The sequence below is a fragment of the Canis lupus genome, chromosome 37 (assembly GCF_011100685.1).
Source record: "Canis lupus familiaris isolate Mischka breed German Shepherd chromosome 37, alternate assembly UU_Cfam_GSD_1.0, whole genome shotgun sequence".
In the NCBI taxonomy this organism is placed as follows: Eukaryota; Metazoa; Chordata; class Mammalia; order Carnivora; family Canidae; genus Canis; species Canis lupus.
In genome coordinates this window covers 29,623,907-29,643,369 of record NC_049258.1, presented here as the reverse complement: position 1 = coordinate 29,643,369, position 19,463 = coordinate 29,623,907, and the positions used below count along the sequence as shown (strand labels likewise).

Here is a 19,463-nt window from a genome sequence, read left to right as displayed (position 1 = left end):
TGAAGCGTCTCCAGGGGTGCGGTCGCCCCTCCCCGGCCAGGACCCGCGCCGTTATCCCCCATCCCCCTTCCCGGGCCCCCCTCGCCCCGCATCTCCCCCAGGGGGCAGCCAGGACGACCCGCCAGCGTCCCAAGGCCGTGCCGCGAGCCCCGGGGTCCCTCCCGGCTGGGTTCCTCCTGGGGGCGGGGTCCCTCCAGGGGCGGAGGTTCCTCCAGGCTGGGTGCCCACCCTGCGGCCCGGTCCCTCCCGCTGGGTCCCCTCCTCCCCTGCGGGGTCCCTCCAGGCTGGATCCCTCCCGGGGGGGGGGGGGTGTCCCTCCAGGCTGGGTCCCTCCAGGCTGGGTGCCCCCCTCCCCAGTGAGATCCCCCCCCACGGGGTCCCTCCAGGCTGGGTCCCTTCCCCCCGCACACGGGGTCCCTCCAGGCCCCCCACACCCGGACCCTCGCGGGGTCCATCCAGGCTGGGTCCCTCTCCCTACCCCGTGGGGTCCCTCCAGGCTGGGTCCCTCTCCCCTTCCACGGGGTCCCCCCAGGCCGGGTTCCCCCCCGCCCCGCAGGGTCCCTCCAGGCCGGGTCTCCCCCCCATGCGGGGTCCCTCCAGGCTGGATTCCCCCCCCCGCAGGGTCCCTCCAGGCTGGGTCCCTCCCCTCCCCGCGGGGTCCCTCCAGGCCGGGTCCCTCCAGGCGGGGTCTCCCGCCCCCTCCCAGGGGGGGTCCCTCCAGGCCGGGTCTCCCCCTCCCTCCCCCGCAGGGTCCCCCCAGGCCGGGTCTCCGCCCCCTCCGCGGGGTCCCCCCTCCCCCCGCGGGGTCCCCCCCCAGGCCCCCGCCCCCCGCGGCCACGTGCGGCCCGGCTCGTCTGCCCGCGCGTCCCTGGCCCCCCGCGGCGTGGAGCTCCCGGGGGCGTCCGCGGCGGCCGCGGCGGGCGAGGGGGCGCGGGGCGCGGGGCGGCGGCGTCCGGCTGCCACACAAAGGCGGCGGCGGGAAGGCGGGGCGGGGCGGGCCGGGGGCGGGGGCGGCGGGCGGCGGGAGGCGGGAGGCGGGCGGCGGGAGGCGGGGGCGGGGCGGGGCGGGCGCGGCGATAAAGCCCCCGGCGCGGCCGCGCTCCTGGCGCTGAGGACGCCGCTGCTCGGCTGCTCGGCTGCTCGGCTGCGCGGCCAGTGCGGGCGCCGCCGCCTCCCGCCCCGCGACCTGCCCGGCGCCTCGGCCCTGCCCCCCGCCGCGGGATCCCGAGCCGGGCTGGTGAGCACGACCGCGGGCACCCGGGGGGCGGGAGGGGCGGGAGGGGCGCGGCCCCGGGGCTGTGCGCGCCGCCCGCCCGGCGACCTTGCGGGGCTGCGGGCTGCGGGCTGCGGGCTGCGGGCTGCGGGGCGAGCGGGCCCGGGCGGCCACGTCGAGGCGGAGCAACTTTCTGAGCCCCTCGGGCCGCCCGGCTCGGTGCCCGGTGCTCGGTGCCCGGTGTCCGGCCCGCGGGGAGCGCGAGCGGGGGACCCGGGCCGCCCAGGGGGTGCGCCCGCCCCAGGGGACGCGGGAGCCGCGGGGGGCGCTCGGGCGCCGGGACCTGGGTGCGCGCCTAAGCCGGGGACCCCGAGTCCTGCGGGGCCCTGCGGGGTCCTTCTCCGGGCGGGGCCCCGGCCTGTGCGGGCGCGATGCCGCCGCCTTCACCTGGCGGGCCCGGTGGGCGCGGGGGGGGTCCCCGGGTGCGGATGGGACAGGGCGGCCGTTACATAAGGCAGCGCTCCACCTCCAGGTGCTGTGCGAGGCGCTGCCGGAGGCTTCGGTGCCTCCAAAGGACGGAAAATAATCTTCCCGGGTGTCTCCCTGGAGAGATCGCACAGGCTGCCGTGCCCTGCCCTGACCCCTTTGCAGAGAACCTTCTTCCATTTAGCCTCCACCTCGAACGGTGTTGGAAGGCTCCGCTGCCTCTTTCAAGCCAGCAAGCAGTTCGCTCCTCTGAACTGTTCAGGAGCGATTTACGTGATGGTTCTGTACTTCGGAGATTTTATATCCAAAGTTGAACGGAGAGAACCTGGAAGAGACGTAAGCATTGCTATTTTGTAGGTCTAAAGCACGCTTCAAAAGCCGGGGGTACTTTCAAGGCTGTCTGCGTATCTACATCAGTCATGATTGCTGTTTGCAGCACTTCAGCAAAAATTCTCTCCGGCTATGCAAATGAAGGTGTTAGCCTAAATAATCCGAGGACCTTTTCAACCCCCCCCCCCCCCAGTTTTGATTTTAGATAGAAACGGTGTTCGAAAAACAGTGTAGTGTGCGGCAATTACTGAAAGTCATAAAGATGTCATCCATCCCTTAATTCTAAACAAAAATGAATCTACGCAGAAAACCCCTGCCTCCTATGAACTTCACATATTTTAGTGTGGTTTTAAAAGAACAAAAACGACTCAGTCTCCAGAGGACATTAGTTCTTAAGTTCTGCACACGGGTGAATAGATACCAGGGAGAGATTGAGGTCCTAGGGTTGGAAATGGGCCATGTCCCACCGACCCCTGCGCGTGGCCATCCTCTGCCAGCCAGTCATTCTCCTTCAGGGACTCTGGCTCCTGGGCTTTTGCTCCCCGCTCTGGTCCCGAAGGCCACATGGGGGTCTATTCCCATTTCCTTGACCATCTCAAATCCAGTGACCTCCACCCACTTTAGCAACCGAGTCCTCTAACTCCATCCAGGTCTCGCCCTGGCTCAGAGAGGCTCATCTTCTGAAATCAGAAACGCCAGCGTCTCGGCCACCAGCCCCTGCCTTCCAGGCTGCAAACTGGTGCTCCCCCTGCAGCTCTTCCTCAGCGCAGGAGACCTCTTCCCTTCCCTCCTTCCTGTTTGACAGGTGACTTCAAGGCCCACTCCACTTGAACAGGAGGGGCCATTGAGTTGAAGTCTTTCCAGGTCCTACCCTGTTTCCCTCCTACAAACTTTTCCAAATTTACCCCCTCCTCCCAGACCTCTTCTTCAGCACCTACCGTGTCCAGGCGCTTTGAGTGGCCCCAAAGTGTAATAAGTATAGCAGATCCTTGCTATCTTGGAACTGTCGTTCTTGTGGGAGGACACAGGCAAACAGCAAAACATAATTGTGCCATGGTAACATGAATAGGGTAGAATGATAGAAGAAAAATCAAACCGGGGCAGGGAACTTAGGGAAGATTAGAGAGAAGACCTCCCTTTGGCACTGCCTAGTGTCTCCCCGAGAACGCTTCCCTAATTTAACTATTTTTAGAATGCCCTAATCTCCCTTGCCCCTGCATCCCCACCTCCTTTTCAGTGACCACCGTGGCTCTATGGGCTTCTCAAATGAGTTAACATTTCCCCTCGTTCTCTGCTGCCTTCTCCGCTCCCTGTAAGCTGGCCAGAGGCTCCCCAAAGTAGAAGGCCCCACAATTCCTGCACAGTGATCCTGCAGATTCTCTCTAGACTTCCCTGTGGCACTGGGCATTTCCTTCCATTCTGATCCTTTTCTCCCTCTTTCCTAGCTGCCATGTCCCCCTGGTTTTCACTCTGCCCCCATTGCCTCTCCAGTACCCCCGGGGGCTACCCAGGGCTCTGGCCTGATCCCCGTTCTGCACTGTGAAGAGTCACTGGGTGAAGCACATTCCCCAAGTCTCAACTGCCCCCAGTACAAGGCGAGTCCCAGATTGGTGGCTCCAAGCGAGTACCTACAGTCTAGGGGGCTTATCCATCCATGCCTTGTAGGTGGAAAACCTGCAGGGAGGCCAGGACTGACTGGTTTGAGTTCTCACCGTCCACCCCATACCCATTTCATCATTGGCCAGGGTTGGCCGCTCTTTTTGTTTGTTTTCTTTGGTGGCGGCTCTACCAGTCGTGAGGGTATTAGAGCAGAAAGCCTCCGGTGAGGCTCGACCCTCCAGCCTTCCCCTCACGCAGCCCCAAGTCCTGCTGCCTCTGCAGGCTGTGAAATCACGGCCCCCTGCCGCAGTCACTGCGGCCCTGCCCTGCCTCAGAGGCCGGGACCAGCCAAGTGGTAGCCAGTGTGCCATTTCCGGTTGACGGATGTGTTGTTGGCCTGAAAAAGTATGCAAAAGTGAATACTAGATATATCAAAATATCGCTTGGATTTATAACTTCTCTTAAAAATCAGGAGACCTGGAACATGATGCCCCCGTTCCCACGTGGCAGCACGTGGCTGGTGTGGAGTTTCCAGCGCCCAGGGTGCTGGCTTCCTGGTTCTCCCTGGACCTGTGGTCCTGTTTCCAGAAGCTTCCCGGCCCTCATGGGCTTCTGAGTTAGCACCCCTCGGCCGGGGGGCCATCAGAGGCCCGTGAATCCCTGGTGCCTGCGGGGACCTTCCTCGGGGGGCAGATCCACGTCAGCTCCTGTCTCTCCGCCTCCCTCTTGCCTCTGGGGCAAACCCTTAGGAGTGTGTGCCCAGGGCCTCAGCGCTCCCTGACCTGTGAGGACAGCGGTGGTCGCGTAGTCCCCGGGTGACCTCCGCCTGCGTGGAGCAGCGTCTGCCGCTCGCCACATCTCTGCAGACCTCCCCAGCCTCCGGGGTGGAGTCCACGGTAGGGAGGCCACAACTGCCAAGGCTGGGTCGCTCCTCAGGTCACTGTGTGGATCCCCAGGTTACTGTGTGGACCCCAGGGTCACTGTGTGGACCCCCATGTCACTGTGTGGACCTCCAGGTCACTGGGTGGACCCCAGGTCACTGTGCAGACCCCAGGATCACTGTGTGGACCCCAAGTCACTGTGGACCCCCAGGTCACTGTGCGGATCCCAGGGTCACTGTGGGCCTCAGGTCACTGTGTGGACCCCCAGGTCACCGGGTGGACCCCCAGGTCACTGTGGACCCCCAGGTTACTGGGCGGACCCCAAGGTCACCGTGTGGACCTCCAGGTCACTGCGGAAGCGGGAGGGCCGGCCTCCTCCGCCTTCAGACGGGCACCTTGCGGCAGTGGTGCTGCTCGTGGGCCAGCGGCCCGGCGTCCTGCCCGCACAGTCCACTGCCCTGCGCCCGCGCCCTGCGCCCCTGCCCACCTCCTGCCCCGGCCGCGGTGCCGGGCCCCTGCCTAGAACTCTTCCTCCGTCACTGCCCAGTGCCTGGCTGGCGTCCCCCCCTTGCAAGGCTCGGGTCCAGCGTCATCCGTCGCGAAGGTTCCCCGAGGTCCCGAGCCGCGCCCCACGTGGGCACGTGTGCGCACCTGTGCGCCCGGCCCGCCCCGGCGCTCACACTCGCGGTGGTGCATCACCCGAGGCGTTTCATGGGTATCTGAACGGAACCACCGCACTTACGGGTTTTTTAAGTTTACCACACACTTTATGAAAGTGTGCTTGACTTGTGGGCTTGGAGGGGAGCTTCCCACCCCCAGGACCGCCACTCCTGTTCTGGTACTTCTACAGCAGATATATATCTTCACGGTAAAAAAATGAATTAAATTAAATTAAATTAAAAAATAAAAATAGTTTGGATCAGTCATGTCTTTTGAGATAGAACGTTACTTAGAAAAAAGCCAAAGTCTGACCCAGAAGTACTCCTGTCCCTATGTTCTTCGTTAGCCTCATCTGAACCTCTTTTGGCTTGGTTCTGTCTTCCTTGAGATCCACTGGCTGGGCCAGACTTCGTATGTTGTGCCTTTGTCAAGGTAGGAGAGCTCTCTCTGGCTTACTTCTATGAACCCTTCCAATGATGGTGATATGTGTACCCACTTGCTGGCTTTTAAAAATAATTTTTTAAAATTTATTTTTTGCCTTGGTCATTTTTTAACTAATATCTTTAGTCAAATTTGATGGAAAGAGCCCTAGGATGGACGAGAGTCTGGGCTGATTTGTATAGTTAATCATCTAGAACTTAATTTTTTTTGTCTGCACAATGGGTGTGATGAAATCAACGATGTCATTAAAAAAAAAAAAAAAAAAAAACCGCGACCTGAGACACCTGGGTGACTCAGTTGGTTAAGCGTCTGACTCTTGATTGCGGGTCAGGTCCTGATCTCAGGGTTGTGAGATCGAACCCCGTGTTGGGCTCTGCACGCAGTGAGGAGTCTGCTTGTCCTTCTCTCTTTGCTTCTCTCTCTCTCTCTCATTAATTAATTAATTAATTAATTAATTAATTAAAATTTAAGCAAAACAAAATAACCTATAACATCTTGACTTATTTTCCTTCTTGGTCCAGCTTTCTCATAAAGATCAGATCTAGATGAAATTTTTTCTTAAATGCATTATTTATCTACATGAAACCCTTAATCCCTCCCTTCGTCTCTCCTTTAAATCTGTGAAATCATTCAGCTTGGCTCTTTAGTTCTCAGAAATAGCATTGAGGGCCAACATGAAGATTTAGTCTGTATCCCCACTTAAAGGCATTTATAAAAATGTTAAAGACATTGGATCCCCTGTATTTGACCCTTTGTAAATGACCATCTCCACCTATGAACGTGCCTGTCTTCTCTTTCCAAAACCATCGTTCCTCACAAGTGGATTGCATGTCTGATCTGAAAATCAATGTTGGGTTAAAGAAAAAAATATCCTTAGATGTGGAGTAGAGTCAAATAAACTACATTTTTAGGTTAGTTTTTTATCTGTAAGTTCACAGTTTATCTCAGAACACTGAAAGAGTAGTATGATTTAATTTCTCTTTTGAGAAATGCTGCCTCTTACCCAACAGGGCAAGTCTATTTACACAATGATTCTCCCCTTATTCTGCTGTTAGGTTTCTAGGTCTGGATGTAAGCCCAGTCCAGAGAAGTTGGCGTTCTTTCTGGGGCTCTTTTTTGTGCATGGGGACGTACACCGAGTCTAAGCAGTTCTCTTTGCAATTCCATCCCTGCATTTTGACAAACATGTCCCCTGTTTCATCCTTGAATTCCTTCAAAGGTTGGGGTGGATGCCCCAGTTCAAGATCAGCCCAAGAACACCACATACTCTTGCTTCAGGTTGGCCTCAGACTTTGCCCTTTGCTTCAGGAGGGATAATTCAAGAGCTGGAACCCACCATGCCTTTCTATTTTTATTAGTTAATTCTCGGGAGAAAGATAATGTGAAGGAGATTTTAATATAAAAGGGGGAAAAAATCCTATGAAAAGACAGAAAGGATTTCTTGTTGCAATGGCAAATCTTGGTAAATGTACTTTGTTTTATTTTTGTAATGCCCTCCCCCACTTGCTGCAGTGAGACTCTGGTAACCTGGGGAATTTCTCCTAAGAGCATACCAAAAATAGTATCAACGCTTTCTCCCCCCCCCTCCCCACTTTTCCTTTCTGTTTAGTGCCAACTAATATAGCTACAGAGAAAATAACCACTTGTTTCTGCCTGAGTTTTCATGGACCAAATCTTGAAAGTGGGTGTGGGTACATGAGAGCGTTTAACACCAAATATGAAGCCCACTTGGAAGTGACTAAGGTGACTGCGAATGAAAATAGACTTTTCTTCCTTTCTTTTGAGAAAATGCTATTTAAATAATGGCCGAGCTTGCTGCTTCTACTAAATTTATTTTTTCATTCTTGAAATAAGGAATCCACTTGGGAAGAAACCATCTTGAGGATTTGGTCACTGTTCAGATTACATGAGCTATTAACTACTGCCTCATCTTCCGTTTACAAGGGCAGAAAGCCCAAATCACAGTTAAGTGACTCAAAAAGATGGGGTGCCAGGGGGAACCTCGTGACGTGCACTGCAGACCCTGAGATGGTGGGATTGCCTCTGGCCCTGGAGGGGACTGAAACCAGAGACTTGGGCCTGTAGGGCTCTCATCTCTTTGCAGGTGGTCTTCATCCTCTCAGGGGCCAGGCCGCAGGTAGCTTCAGGCTTACCTCCCAACAGTCTAATGACCCAAGAGCAAGGAGGTGCTTCCTGCCAGTTCCAGTTGGAAAAGTCCTAGGATGGCACTCTGATTGGCGCATTTTGGTGTCATGTGCTCTTCCCTGGACCGGTGGCTGTGGTAAGGGGAATGGGATACTGTGATTGGCCGGAGCCTGAGTCACATGTCCAAACCTGTGGTCTGGTGGGGAGGGGAAAGAGTATTGAGAGGGGTGTGCTGGACAGGTTACCCCAACTGCCCGTGTTTTCAGTTGCTTTCAGTTGACAGCGGCTCTCTGTTGTCTCCTGGAGCCTCCTCCCCGCGTGTAGGACAGATGGTCATACCATCCCTTCGCTCAGTTGGGAAAGAGGAGCGCACAGCCGTCCGAAGTTTCTGTGGTCATACAGACCACCTGGATGTGTCAGGGCCAGAGCCTGAAGCCAGGTGTGTAAATGTGCAAACTGTGAGCTGGTACCATGAATTTTCAGAGATTTATATCTCATCAATATTTATGACTTTCCAAAAATAAGTTCTTGTCAAACCAGTGCCTCCTTCCAAAAGACCACCTTCTCACTGGGCGGCTCAATATCCTTCAGTAACAACAAAGCTCACGAGGTGGAAGGAGGCTAATATTTTTGCATTCTTTTGGAGGGAATATTTTTAAGCCTGTTGCTCCCCAAGCCCAACACTCCCTGCCCAGTTTATTCCTTAGACACTTGTTTTTTGTTTTTCGTTTTTTTTTTCTAGGACTCAAACTCTAAAATCAGTACTGACCTTTGGGTTGAAAAGGTAGGGTGCATTTACCCAGAGTTGGAGGGAATAACTAACTAACTTAGGCCGAGCTGGATACAAGTCAGCATAACCAAACAACAAGTGTGACGTGACTTTGAAAAGATGAGTAATTGAGGGGACACCCGGGAGGCTGAGTTGGTTGAGTGGCGACTCCTGATTTCAGCTGGGGTCATGGTCTTGGGGTCCTGGGATCAAGCCCCACATGGGGCTCTGTGCACGGTGTGGAGTCTGCCTGAGGATGCTCTCTCCCTCCCCGCGGCCCCCACTGTTTTCTCTCTCTCTCTCTCTCTCTCTCTCTCTCAAATAAATAAATAAATCTTTGAAAAAAATACCAAAGTGAACTTCACAAATGTGTGGAGACTTAGAACACTGTTTGAGACTTAACTTTTGCTTTAATAGTTTTTATTTCTTTTTTGAGAGGAAGAGCACGTGCCCAGGGATGCTCCATGCCCAGCACGGTAGGCTCGATCTCATGACCCTGAGATCGTGACCTGAGCTGAAATCAAGAGTCGGGCACTTAACCAATGGAGCCTCCCAGGGACCCCTTATAGCTCTTTTTTTTTTTAAAATAGTTGCCTTTTTTCAAAATTTGTCCCCCTTGCACGGTGAGGTTCAGAGTAGGCCTGGACGCCGATGGACTGCTCCGGCGAGCTGCTGCCGGCCACGGCTCGAGGGCCGGAGGTTACTAGACTTCTCGGAGCCTTGGCTTCTTTCTTTGTGGGTTGGGCGGGAAGGTAACCGGGTCTTATGCTTGGGAGGATGAGGCGGAGCGTACACTTGAGGTGCTGAGCCAGGGGCTAGAGTGGGGCCGACGTCCGGGCCCCGATGTGGCCACGGGGTTCTGCTTGTCGCTGTCCTCGGGGACTCATGATTGCGCCGTGTCTTTGTTGTGGTAAATAAGTGACTTGCTCTGCATGTTCGCGGGCCTGGTTCCACTGTAGCACTGTCGGTGGGCAGGACGTCTGTCCCTTCTGCGGGCTTCCAGCCCCCCCGGGACAGCTCGGAGCGAAGGGTGGCCGGTGCGCGGAATAAGCTCCCGTCTCCGCTGTGTGACCAGGCGGCCTTTCTCGGGCAGCTGATTTATTTAATTTTTTTAAGATTTTATGTATTTATTCATGAGAGACCCAGAGAGAGAGGCAGAGACCCAGGCAGAGGGAGAAGCAGGCTCCCTGCGGGGATCCGATGCGGGACTCGATCCCGGGACCCCGGGGTCACGTCCTGAGTCTAAGGCAGGTGCCTCAACCGCTGAGCCCCCCAGGCGTCCCAGGTGGTTTTTTTATATATATGTGTTAGTTTTTTTTTTTTTTTTTTTTTTATGATAGTCACAGAGAGAGAGAGAGAGAGAGAGAGGCAGAGACACAGGCAGAGGGAGAAGCAGGCTCCATGCACCGGGAGCCCGATGTGGGATTCGATCCCGGGTCTCCAGGATCGCGCCCTGGGCCAAAGGCAGGCGCCAAACTGCTGCGCCACCCAGGGATCCCTACATGTGTTAGTTTTGAGGAATTAATAAATGTCTCTGCAGCATAAAAAAAATCTATTTGGTTTAATATTTTGGTCTTTGCGAGTGTGGTCGCCAGAGTCTTCTCATCTTGTTCTTGCTTTTGGGGCTGTGAGAATGTCCTGTGTCCCATGAGGGCCGTTAATATCCAAGCACGCAGAAATAATCATTTCAGACACACACCGACTCTACTGTCAACAGACGGTCGAGGAATGATGATTTGGGCCCCTTGGTGCACGGCAGAGTTCTCCACCTGCTGGCACAGCCTCGGCGGACTTCCCCAGATAGGAAGCAGTGTTTTCTGCCGCCATTAATAGGAGGTTTTAGGATTTTACTGGCAAGCAGGTGTTTGGGGTTTTATTGAGCTCTCCGCGTGTGCCCGCACCGGCCCTGTGGCCAGACGGCGGGCGAGGGGCCACCAGGGACACTGGCCTGTGCGATGACGCGATGATCAGGGGAGCTTCCTCTCCCTAAAGGTGGGGATTGTCACCCTTTGAAATTAATGTACTGATAGACTCATATCTTACGCCAAACGTGTTCATCTCTTGATGACAGTTAATTAAAATAGCAATTTGGAGGACTGGCCAGTGGTGCCGGGTGTTCACAGCCTTCCTGTCCTCGTGCAGCGTGGTGGTGACTCAGGAATGTAACGGTGAATGAATTCGGCAAGTACTGAACGCAGAGTTGTTTCTATGCATGTGGGTTACTCAATAGCTTTAAAATTTCTTTTGGGTCAGAGAAGCATGTATTTTTTTACATGTACAATGGCAAAATCTTGCTTTTTATCTTACTCTCTACCTTGTGTTGTCATCCCCGTCAGGAACCCTCGAGGAGTGTGTGTGTGTGTGTGTGTGTGCGCACGCGCATCTTATCCTCCTGGGTCCTTTCCACGGTACCTGATGCAAAGGAGCCCGAGAAGAAGAAAGGAAATGAAAGAGCGTGGATCACCAGTATGTCAAGGAGTATCAGGCACATTTTATTCATCACCTTATTGAATCTCAGCCATCCTGGGAAGGTAGAGATTGGTGCTAGCTGGCAGGCGAGGAAGCGGAGGCCGGGCTGTGCAGAGCACCCTGCGGGGGCTGCCACCCCGGGGTAGCCCCTCCAGGTCTGTGTGCCTCCGCCGCCGCCTCGCTCGTTCGGAAACACGGCCTGCGTGGGGCCGGGACGGGGCGGCGGGTGGAGCAGCAAAGCAGGGCCGCGCTGCGGGGCGCGGAGAGCTGGGGACTCTGAGAACCCTGGGCTTAAACCCCAGCTCTCCAGTTAGTACTTTTATGCCCATGAAAGACTTTCCTCTCTGGGCTTCATTTCTGAAGCTGGAGAATAGAGCTGATGAGGATGCTGCGTTCCCCGTAGACACAGCAGCATCGTCCCCGTGGCTCAGCAGGGAGAAGGCCAATAGTGACTTAAATCACGTGGCAGGGTCAGGGCTGAGGCAGGTTGGGAAGTCGGGTCACTGCTCCTGTTACTTGTCACCTCTCCCATCACTGAGTCCAGACACAGCCGCCAGAACTGCCATCACCTGTCATCCACCCTTGATTAGCCCCCAGAGCGCCCCGCTGACGTGGGGACTGTCACCATCCATCCCCGCCGAGCCATTGATTCGTTCTCCTTTTCTCTTCTTCTTGAAAAGAGTTACTCCCAGAGAGCAAAGACATTCCCCAAGATGTACCTCTCGCCACACCTGTGCCCACACAGGACTTCAGAGTGGCAGCCCTCTTGTGTCTGGGTGCATTTGGCTTACGAGCTACTTTTTCCACCAGGTGCTCAGAGGCACACGGCGGTATCCACAAAATAAGCTGCCTTGGAGGATCTTCTGTATTTCCACCGAAAGGGCGTATCTGTGATTCTTTAACAGTTCCAGATGGCCACTTTCACGACTCTGTGACACTTTAATGGTTCAAGAACCCTGGGACACTGTCGTGGGTGGAAGCAATAAGGGGGTACATTTTCTATAGAGGATTTCAATGCAATTGTCAAAGATACCTCCCAGTTGCTTAGCCTTTTATTACCATCACATACCATGGTGATAAGCTCTTCCTCCCCTGGAGCAGCTCCATCATCCTGACTGACCCCAGAACCGCACTGAGCCCGTCAGAGTCCACCGCCAAAGCGAGTGCTTTGAACGAGATGTCCCGGAGGCCAGACTGGAGGGGTTAGTGTGGATGGAATTGCCGCGAAGGCTGCACAGAAGCCCTCTCCCCTCCCTCTTTCTGGGAAGGGCTCCAGGAGAGCGGTGTGTGCCCCTGCCTGACCCCAAAAGCAGCCACGGTGCCAGCGGTCGTGGGCTGTGGAAGCCCTTGACATGTGTTGCCCCTCCTTCCCTGCATCCTCTTGACAACCTTGAAAGGCTGGCGGCTTACGGTCGTTCTGTGGATGAGGATCCTGGAGGCTCCATGAGACTCTGGGATGAGGGCAAGTGATGGATAGTCTCCAGGTCTCACTGTCCTTCTGCATGAAATAAAGGTGGGAATGCCCAGCTTTCCAGGAGTCTAGGAGGCTCAGCAGTGCTGATGCCAAAGCCCTTTACATATGGAAGTTTCTTAAATATCAGCTACCCCTGATGGTTGTGTGTGGGAGAGCTAGGTCTGTGCACGCTGTGCAACGTCAAGTCACTAATAAACACAAATGTCTTGATAACCCTCGTGGGTGAGGCAGTCCTTATTTTTTTTTTTTCCTTTGGTGCATTACTCTCCACAAAACCCTTTGGCTCTAAATTTTGTAGATTGCTGCTTACGGGTTTGTAGTAGTAATGATAAGAGTTGGCCATGTAGTCTCTCAGGTGCTCTCTGTGGGTAAATACAAGGAGGCAAGTCCTTCATGCAGGGGACAGCAATTCTCTTAAAAAAAAAAAAAAAGAAAGAAAGAAAAAGAAAAAGGTTTTAGTGGGCAACTTTGAAAAGATGTAAGATACTACAACTTGTCCTTTTATTGAACGTTCACGAGTACAAGACGCTGGAGAACACAAAACTGCATGAAGGCTTGATCTCTTCTGGGATAGGCGTGCAAGGCAAAAATGGTGCCAAAGTGATGCCTTAATAAGTCATTAATAGGCACCAAAATGTATAATTTTTCTCTGTGCAAAAAAAACACCTTTTTTTAAAGATTTTATTTATTTATTCATGAGAGACACAGAGAGAGGCAGGGACACAGGCAGAGGGAGAAGCAGGCTCCATGCAGGGAGCCCGATGTGGGACTCGATCCCAGGACCCCGGGGTCACACTCTGGGGCTGAAGGCAGATGCTCAACTGCTGAGCCACCCAAGCTTCCCCAAAAAAGTGTTTTCTAATTTGAAAACTGTGTACGTGAATGCAAAATGAAAAATTTCCCCAGAATTATTCCTCAGGGAGATTGGGGATTCCTATATATCAGGGTCTTTTCAAAGTCTTCCTTTTACAAAAGTCATGATAAGTTCATTAGTCAGAGTTCACCAAAAGCCCTCGTTGGATGAAACTCATGAGTGAGTCTTGAGAACGAAGAGAGAAGGGCGCGTAAGCTTGCCATCCCCTTAATCAAGGTTTATTCTGAATGTTCGCTGAGGTTGCACCATACGAAAGGGTTTACAAAAAAAAGGGGGGGCACAGAATTAGAATCCGGATTTAGTAATTATTCCTGAGGTCATGACTTCAGAATTTCCAAATTTTGAATGCCGTGCTCTTTAAGGTAATACTGATCACTGTAATAAATAAACCTGAATGTGAACCATGGCATGAACTTCCACTTGAATAATGCCCCAAAATGGGCACGTATGTCCCAAATCTGGTGATTCAGGGAACCAGCCTCTTTCCATCTTTTGGCTCCGCTAATTTAGCAGGCAGCCCCCAAGGCCATGGTGCGTGTCAGCGTCAAGCTAGCGGACGCAGAAGGATGACGGAGGATTGCATACGGCGGCTCCTGATGGGCCAGGTCCGAGGAGGCGTACGTCACTCCTGTCCCCATTTCACTGAGTATGTTCCCGTGTCATGGACGCTCTGCTGTCCACGTACTGCAGGGGCTAGGAAGTGTAGCCCCAACTCGTGTTCAGAGAGGAGAGGACGGGTTTGCTGAGGAGGTAGCTCCTCTCCATTGAGCGAAGTTTTGCGAAGACTATTAAGGCTCACGTTCAGAAGCCAAGCAGTCAGCGGTACCCCGGGGCCATCGTGAAGGGCAAGGCCACTGTCCTGGTGGCCCGTGAAGGGCTTCTCGTGGCCTAGGAGCGATTTTTCAGGGACAGTGTGGCACCGGATTTGAAAAGTGCCGTATCACAGGCAACTTGGGTGGAAAGGAGATGATGAAAAAAAAAAAAAAAAAAAAAAAAAAGGAAAGGAGATGATGTGCTCGGCGAAGCGGTCGGACACCTCAGAGCGATGACAGGCCCCGAGACGATGTCAGGAAATCTCCGAGTTAAAGTGCTTCACGGGAGGGGAGAACAGAAAGAAAAGTGACCCCTTCTGAACCACAGCGTATGCTGCTTCACACGCTCGTTGAGGCCTGTGTAGTCAGGGCGGCCAGAAGGTGGGTGGGCAGGAACGGGCCGAGCTGCGCACCTTCTCGCTGGGGCAGGGGGGCTGCCGTAGGGGGCCGATGCCGTCCACGAGCGCACGGGCTAAGTAGGACCCGATCGATGAAAGACGGGGCGGCGGGGGGCGCTTTGTGGGGCGAGAGAGGATCATCAGGGACCCCGGGAACGGCACGTGGGAACGAGAGAGAAGGCGGGAGCTGGGGAATGGGGTCCGTGTCAATGCTGAGCTCTGACTGAGGAAACCAGGGGACCCAGGGGCTGGACAAGGGAGAGGCGGGCGCCCTGGGTGGAGAGGGCCTCGCCGTGTGGCGGGGGCGGATGGCTCGGTCCCCCTGCATCTCTGATCCCGCAGCTGCATCCAGAGGCGCTCGCGTGACCCTCGGTGAGCCGACGAGCTCGGCTGGGGACGCGGGGCAGCTCTCTGATGGCCTTCCTGCAGCCGGGCTCCCGGCGGGTGCTGTCAACGCCGCGCTGGTGGCGCCAGGCCTGGGGCGCGTGCCCTTCTGGAACGCGACCTCACCACCGGAGCGGGCTCACCCCCGCAGCCCGAGCTCGCCCGTCAGCACCTCAGAGCACAGGCCACACGCAGGTAACGGGGACTCTGGTCACGTCATGGATTTTAGTCCTCGTTCCGCCTCCGCGCTGGACGCCGGCAAGTGAAAGGCTGGTCTTGGGAGGAAACGTTGCGTGGTGCGTACAGCTCGTCACGTCGGGGCCGGGGACCAGGTCTCCTGTCATCCTCCCGGTGACCTTCTGAGGGATGAGGTGGGAGAGGAGGGTCGCCCTTGATTTTACAGCTGAAGAGACCGAGTCCAGGGCACTTGTGGTCCTTTGCCTGACGCAGGCAGGCCTGGGCCTGCACCACAGTTGTGTTGACGGGGGCGCAGGTTCCTTCTGTGACCAGCCGAGCCCCGGGAGCCACTGGCAGGGAGCGCGGCAGGAGAAGTAGAGGCAGGCTAAGGCAAGGACCTCGGTGCCCGGGAGCCAGAGGCCGCGTCCGAGCCATGCGTCCGTCCCATCACTCCGGGCCGTCTCTGAGCTTTGCAGAACTTCTCCTGCCAGACATGCGGGTCAGTATAGACGCGTCATCCCTCCGAGTACTCCTTGGGGGTTTTGTGTGTTTACCTGTCTCTGCCCCGAGACGCGGGCCGGCAGCAGGCAGCGCAGGAGCGGCCTGTCCTAAAGCCGTCAACTATTTCCTCTTACCCTCCCCGCCCCTGTTCCCTCTTCCTACCCGGGAAGTGTTTCTAGATCCTGTGCCAATAGATACGCGTATACTTGTTTTGGAAGACACCCGCCTCCTGTAATTTCCCCCCAGAAGTTAAAATGAGGGGACCAGGGGACCATTTGCTCCAACACCCATTCCCGGCCTCTTGTGTGTGACCGTTTCACTTGCTGTGGTCAACGCAGAAAACCCGATGGGGTGGGCCTGATGGGTTCCTGCAGAGGCCACGCCTGGGGACGCCCGCGTGGGGGGCCTTACACGCGCTCCATTCCGCCTGGCACGCGTCTCGCTGCCGCCCCGGGGGATTTCGTCCGGGCTGCAGGGGCTCGAACCAGTCAGCCTAAGAGTGTTTGTTTTCTCGGGAAACACAGCCCTGCTAAAGGCACCGGGTGAAAAGTCGCTCAGAGCATTAAAAGCCTCAGTCATCAATCCATGGCCGGAAAATTTCGAAGTGGCTGGGGCTTGAGCGAAGCAAAGTGGCTTGAATGTGTAGGGCGCTTTAAGACAGCACTTGATTGCACGTTTTAAAATAGGGAATGCAAATTGAAATTCCTCCTGGGTGCTTTAAATCATGCATTATATGTGCAGTATTTTCAATTAGCCGCAGAAAAAATATGTTCCGTGTGGCTCTATTTTTACAGCTGGGAATTGCTCTGAGAACACAATTGACTATTTCATACATGTGAGATTTATTTAAATGACTCACGGGGCATTTGCAGTTTAACCAATAATTGAAAATATTGTTGCAGTGTGGCAGGTAGAACTAGGATGTCATTTCGCATTCCCGAAGAGGCGCCCCAAGCTCAGCAGCGTTCCATTAGTCAGAGGGCCGGGCAGTGGACAGGGAGTGAGCGCGGTACTGAGACTCAGTCCTTCCCTTTGCATTCCTGGGCTACGCCCCCCACCCTCCCCGGAAAGACTGAGGATGCTTGGCCGACTGGGGGCTCTCTGGGTGGTGCTCCCACGAGAGACCCCCAACGTGAAGATGTGGTCTTGTTTCTCTCGTTTCTCTCTCCTAGTCTCACGCACCGGACATGACAAAAGATCAGGTCAGGTGTGGGGAACCCCGTCCTTCCCCCAGCTCTTCTGTTGCCTCCCCCCCGCCCCCACTCTTTCCCAGCCATTTCACAGCAGACATCACCTCAAGTACTGATGCAGGAAGCTGAGGTGGCTCTCGGGATGGACCAACCAGCCTCTCCGCGGCCGTTCATGACTATTACTGGGAAGTTGGAATGCGTGCTCCCACCGTAAGGACGTTGTAAATGGCGGTTGGGTGATTACTGAAATGCATTATTGCTCAGCGCGACTCAGACAGAGGGTAGGTTAATTAGGTATTTTGTGGTCAGCATTAAAGTCCTAACCACCAATTTCTAATTTTTCTCTGCATCAGTGGTTCTCAGCCACAGTGATCCTTCCTCCCACCCCAGGGGCGTTGGTTAAGGTCTCTGGATATTTGTCAACGTCTCCAGTCATTTGGTTGTTGCAACTGGTGGTTGGGTGGGGGGGCGGGTGCTACTAGCGTCTAGTGGGTAGAGGCCAGCGGTGCTGCTACACGTCCTACAATACACAGGATAGTCCCTCCAACAAGGAATTATCCAGCTTAAAATGTCTATAGTGCCCACGTTATGAAGCCTCGCTCTAGAATTTCTTTAAAAAAAAAAAAAACAAAAACTTCCCCAAATATTTTAGAATACAACCTGCCTTAACATCTTGTGAGCCACCTCAGTGTCCCATGTGCCATGTTGGATGCATGGGAAGAGTGGCAAACAGGACACACAGGGGCCTCCCCTCACTCACAGGCATGAAGAGAGGGGGAGAGGCAGGTGTTCCAGGCAGGGGGCCATGGGCATGGAGGCCCAAGGCTGGAAAGAACCTGGCCTCTCCTGTGACCTGCCAGGAGACACGTGTGTCTCTGGAAGGAAGCCAAGTCCAGACAAAGCAGGTCAACTCATGGGATGTGGGAGGGAATTTTATTTCATTGTAAGAGTCAGGGACACCTGGTCTTGGTGCCAAGGGTCATGGTCAGCCTTCCTGGTCAGCAGGGTCACTGGGACAGTACACACGATGGATCGGGTGTCAGACACGTTCTACTCCAGAAATGCTGGTGACTTGACTCTGAGGACAAAGGAGAGAGAGAGTAGACTGTCCAGGAACTGTGTCAGAGGGAGAATGGTGGCAGCATTTGTTGGTGGTTCGGGTGAGGTCCCCCCTGGGAAGGGGGACCCCCCATACTTTCAGCTTAGATTTCTGGATGGTTGGGGTACTGCACCACCTGGGCTGTAGAACCTGGAAGAATGGCAGGTTTAGGGATGAATATGTCCTTTTTCCTCCCATCTTAGAATTTCTATGAGGATGGGTGAAGGGACACTCCTATATATCTTCCTCCTTAATTTTTCTTTTTTTTAGAGGAAACTGTTTGAGTCAGCTCTGCTTGCTGAAATGTAAGGTATTTCTCCCCTATTACCTCTGCTCTCGGCTTGCCATCATAATAGGCTTTCCGCTATAGCTCAGAATTATTTCTAAATGGCTTCTTTGGGAAATCATCAAGCATTTTCTGTATTAGATATATTTTTTAATCTAAGCAAGTAAAACAGAGATGAGAGTCGGCTCACGGTCAGACTTGCACCATTGAGGCCCTCAACCACTAGGGCAGGTCTCCTCTGGCTTCACTGCACTAAAATTTTTAAAAATGGTTTTAATCTAATCCCACCCTATTTCATGTTTAGCTGGGAGGAAAACATTTTTTCTTATTCATGAGCCTGGCAGTCTTGGAAAGAACACAAGGAAAGTCTCCAGAGTCTGAGCCCATTTACAAAGTCACCCAGTGACCATCCATCATTTCCTGACCCCATCACCAGGGCTGTTTTTGGAGGCTGCATGGACCCTGGCTGCTGCCCCCTAGAGCATGAGGCCACCTTCCCTGAGGACTTGTGACCAGCTGTCAAGTCCTGATAAAGTCACATACTAGACCTTGGAATTCCTCCTACAGCAAAGAAATGAAGGAAATGGCCCGTGACTGAAAAAAAAGACAAGTAAATAGAAAAGTCAGTTTTTAAAATTTGTCTTGATTTTTAGAAATTGGAATTTGGGGGTATTTTGCAATTGAGGGAACTATGAAGATAGGTTGGTGTGTGGGCCTTGAGAAGCTGAGGAGAGATCCAAGGACTCCTGAGCCACCATGACGATGGTAGTAAGTGGCAATAATGGCAGAACTGGCTTTGGTCGAGCTCTTAGTATCTTCAAGAACTGTCCAAAGAGCCTGAGATGTGTTACCCATTGTTATTCTTCACAACAGCCCATAAGACAAGACTGCTATTATATGTACCCATTTCACAGATGAAGAAACTGAGGCACCATGCTGCGAAGTCCTTGTCAAAAGTCATATAGTAATGGAGCTGGGATTTGAACTTGGTTGGTTTGTCTCAGGAGCCTGCAGAGGCCAAGAAGACTAATCAGGGAGTTATGAAAAGGCATAAGTATGCAAAAACATTTTCAGTATCCCTTTTTAGAATATTGAGGTTTTTTAGCATGCTTGCAGGATCAGGAACAATTAAAGTAAATTTTAAAAAGATCTGTCTTAAGGTGCATTTGTTTGACAGAAATTTTTAATTAAGGATTTGAGTCTTACTTTTTTTTTCTACTTTGTATTTTGAGATAGTTGTAGATTCATATGCAATTATAAAGAAAAACGATGCAG

General features: G+C 53.9%; 1 protein-coding gene across 2 annotated transcripts in view; it reads left to right on the top strand.

Annotated features, from left to right (window-relative positions):
* The first annotated feature begins 1,118 nt into the window (after positions 1-1,118).
* SERPINE2 (serpin family E member 2) overlaps positions 1,119-19,463 on the top strand; it is a 57,480-nt gene continuing 39,135 nt past the window's right edge. The window contains exon 1 of one of the 2 annotated variants that reach the window (XM_038585884.1): positions 1,119-1,237. Coding sequence is in view for 1 of the 2 variants with exons in the window: in XM_038585883.1 (XP_038441811.1) it covers positions 8,085-8,194 (110 nt within the window). In the remaining variant the exon portion in view is untranslated. Of the gene's footprint in view, positions 1,238-8,047; positions 8,195-19,463 lie in introns of those variants that run through there. The other variant, XM_038585883.1, reaches the window with a different exon arrangement.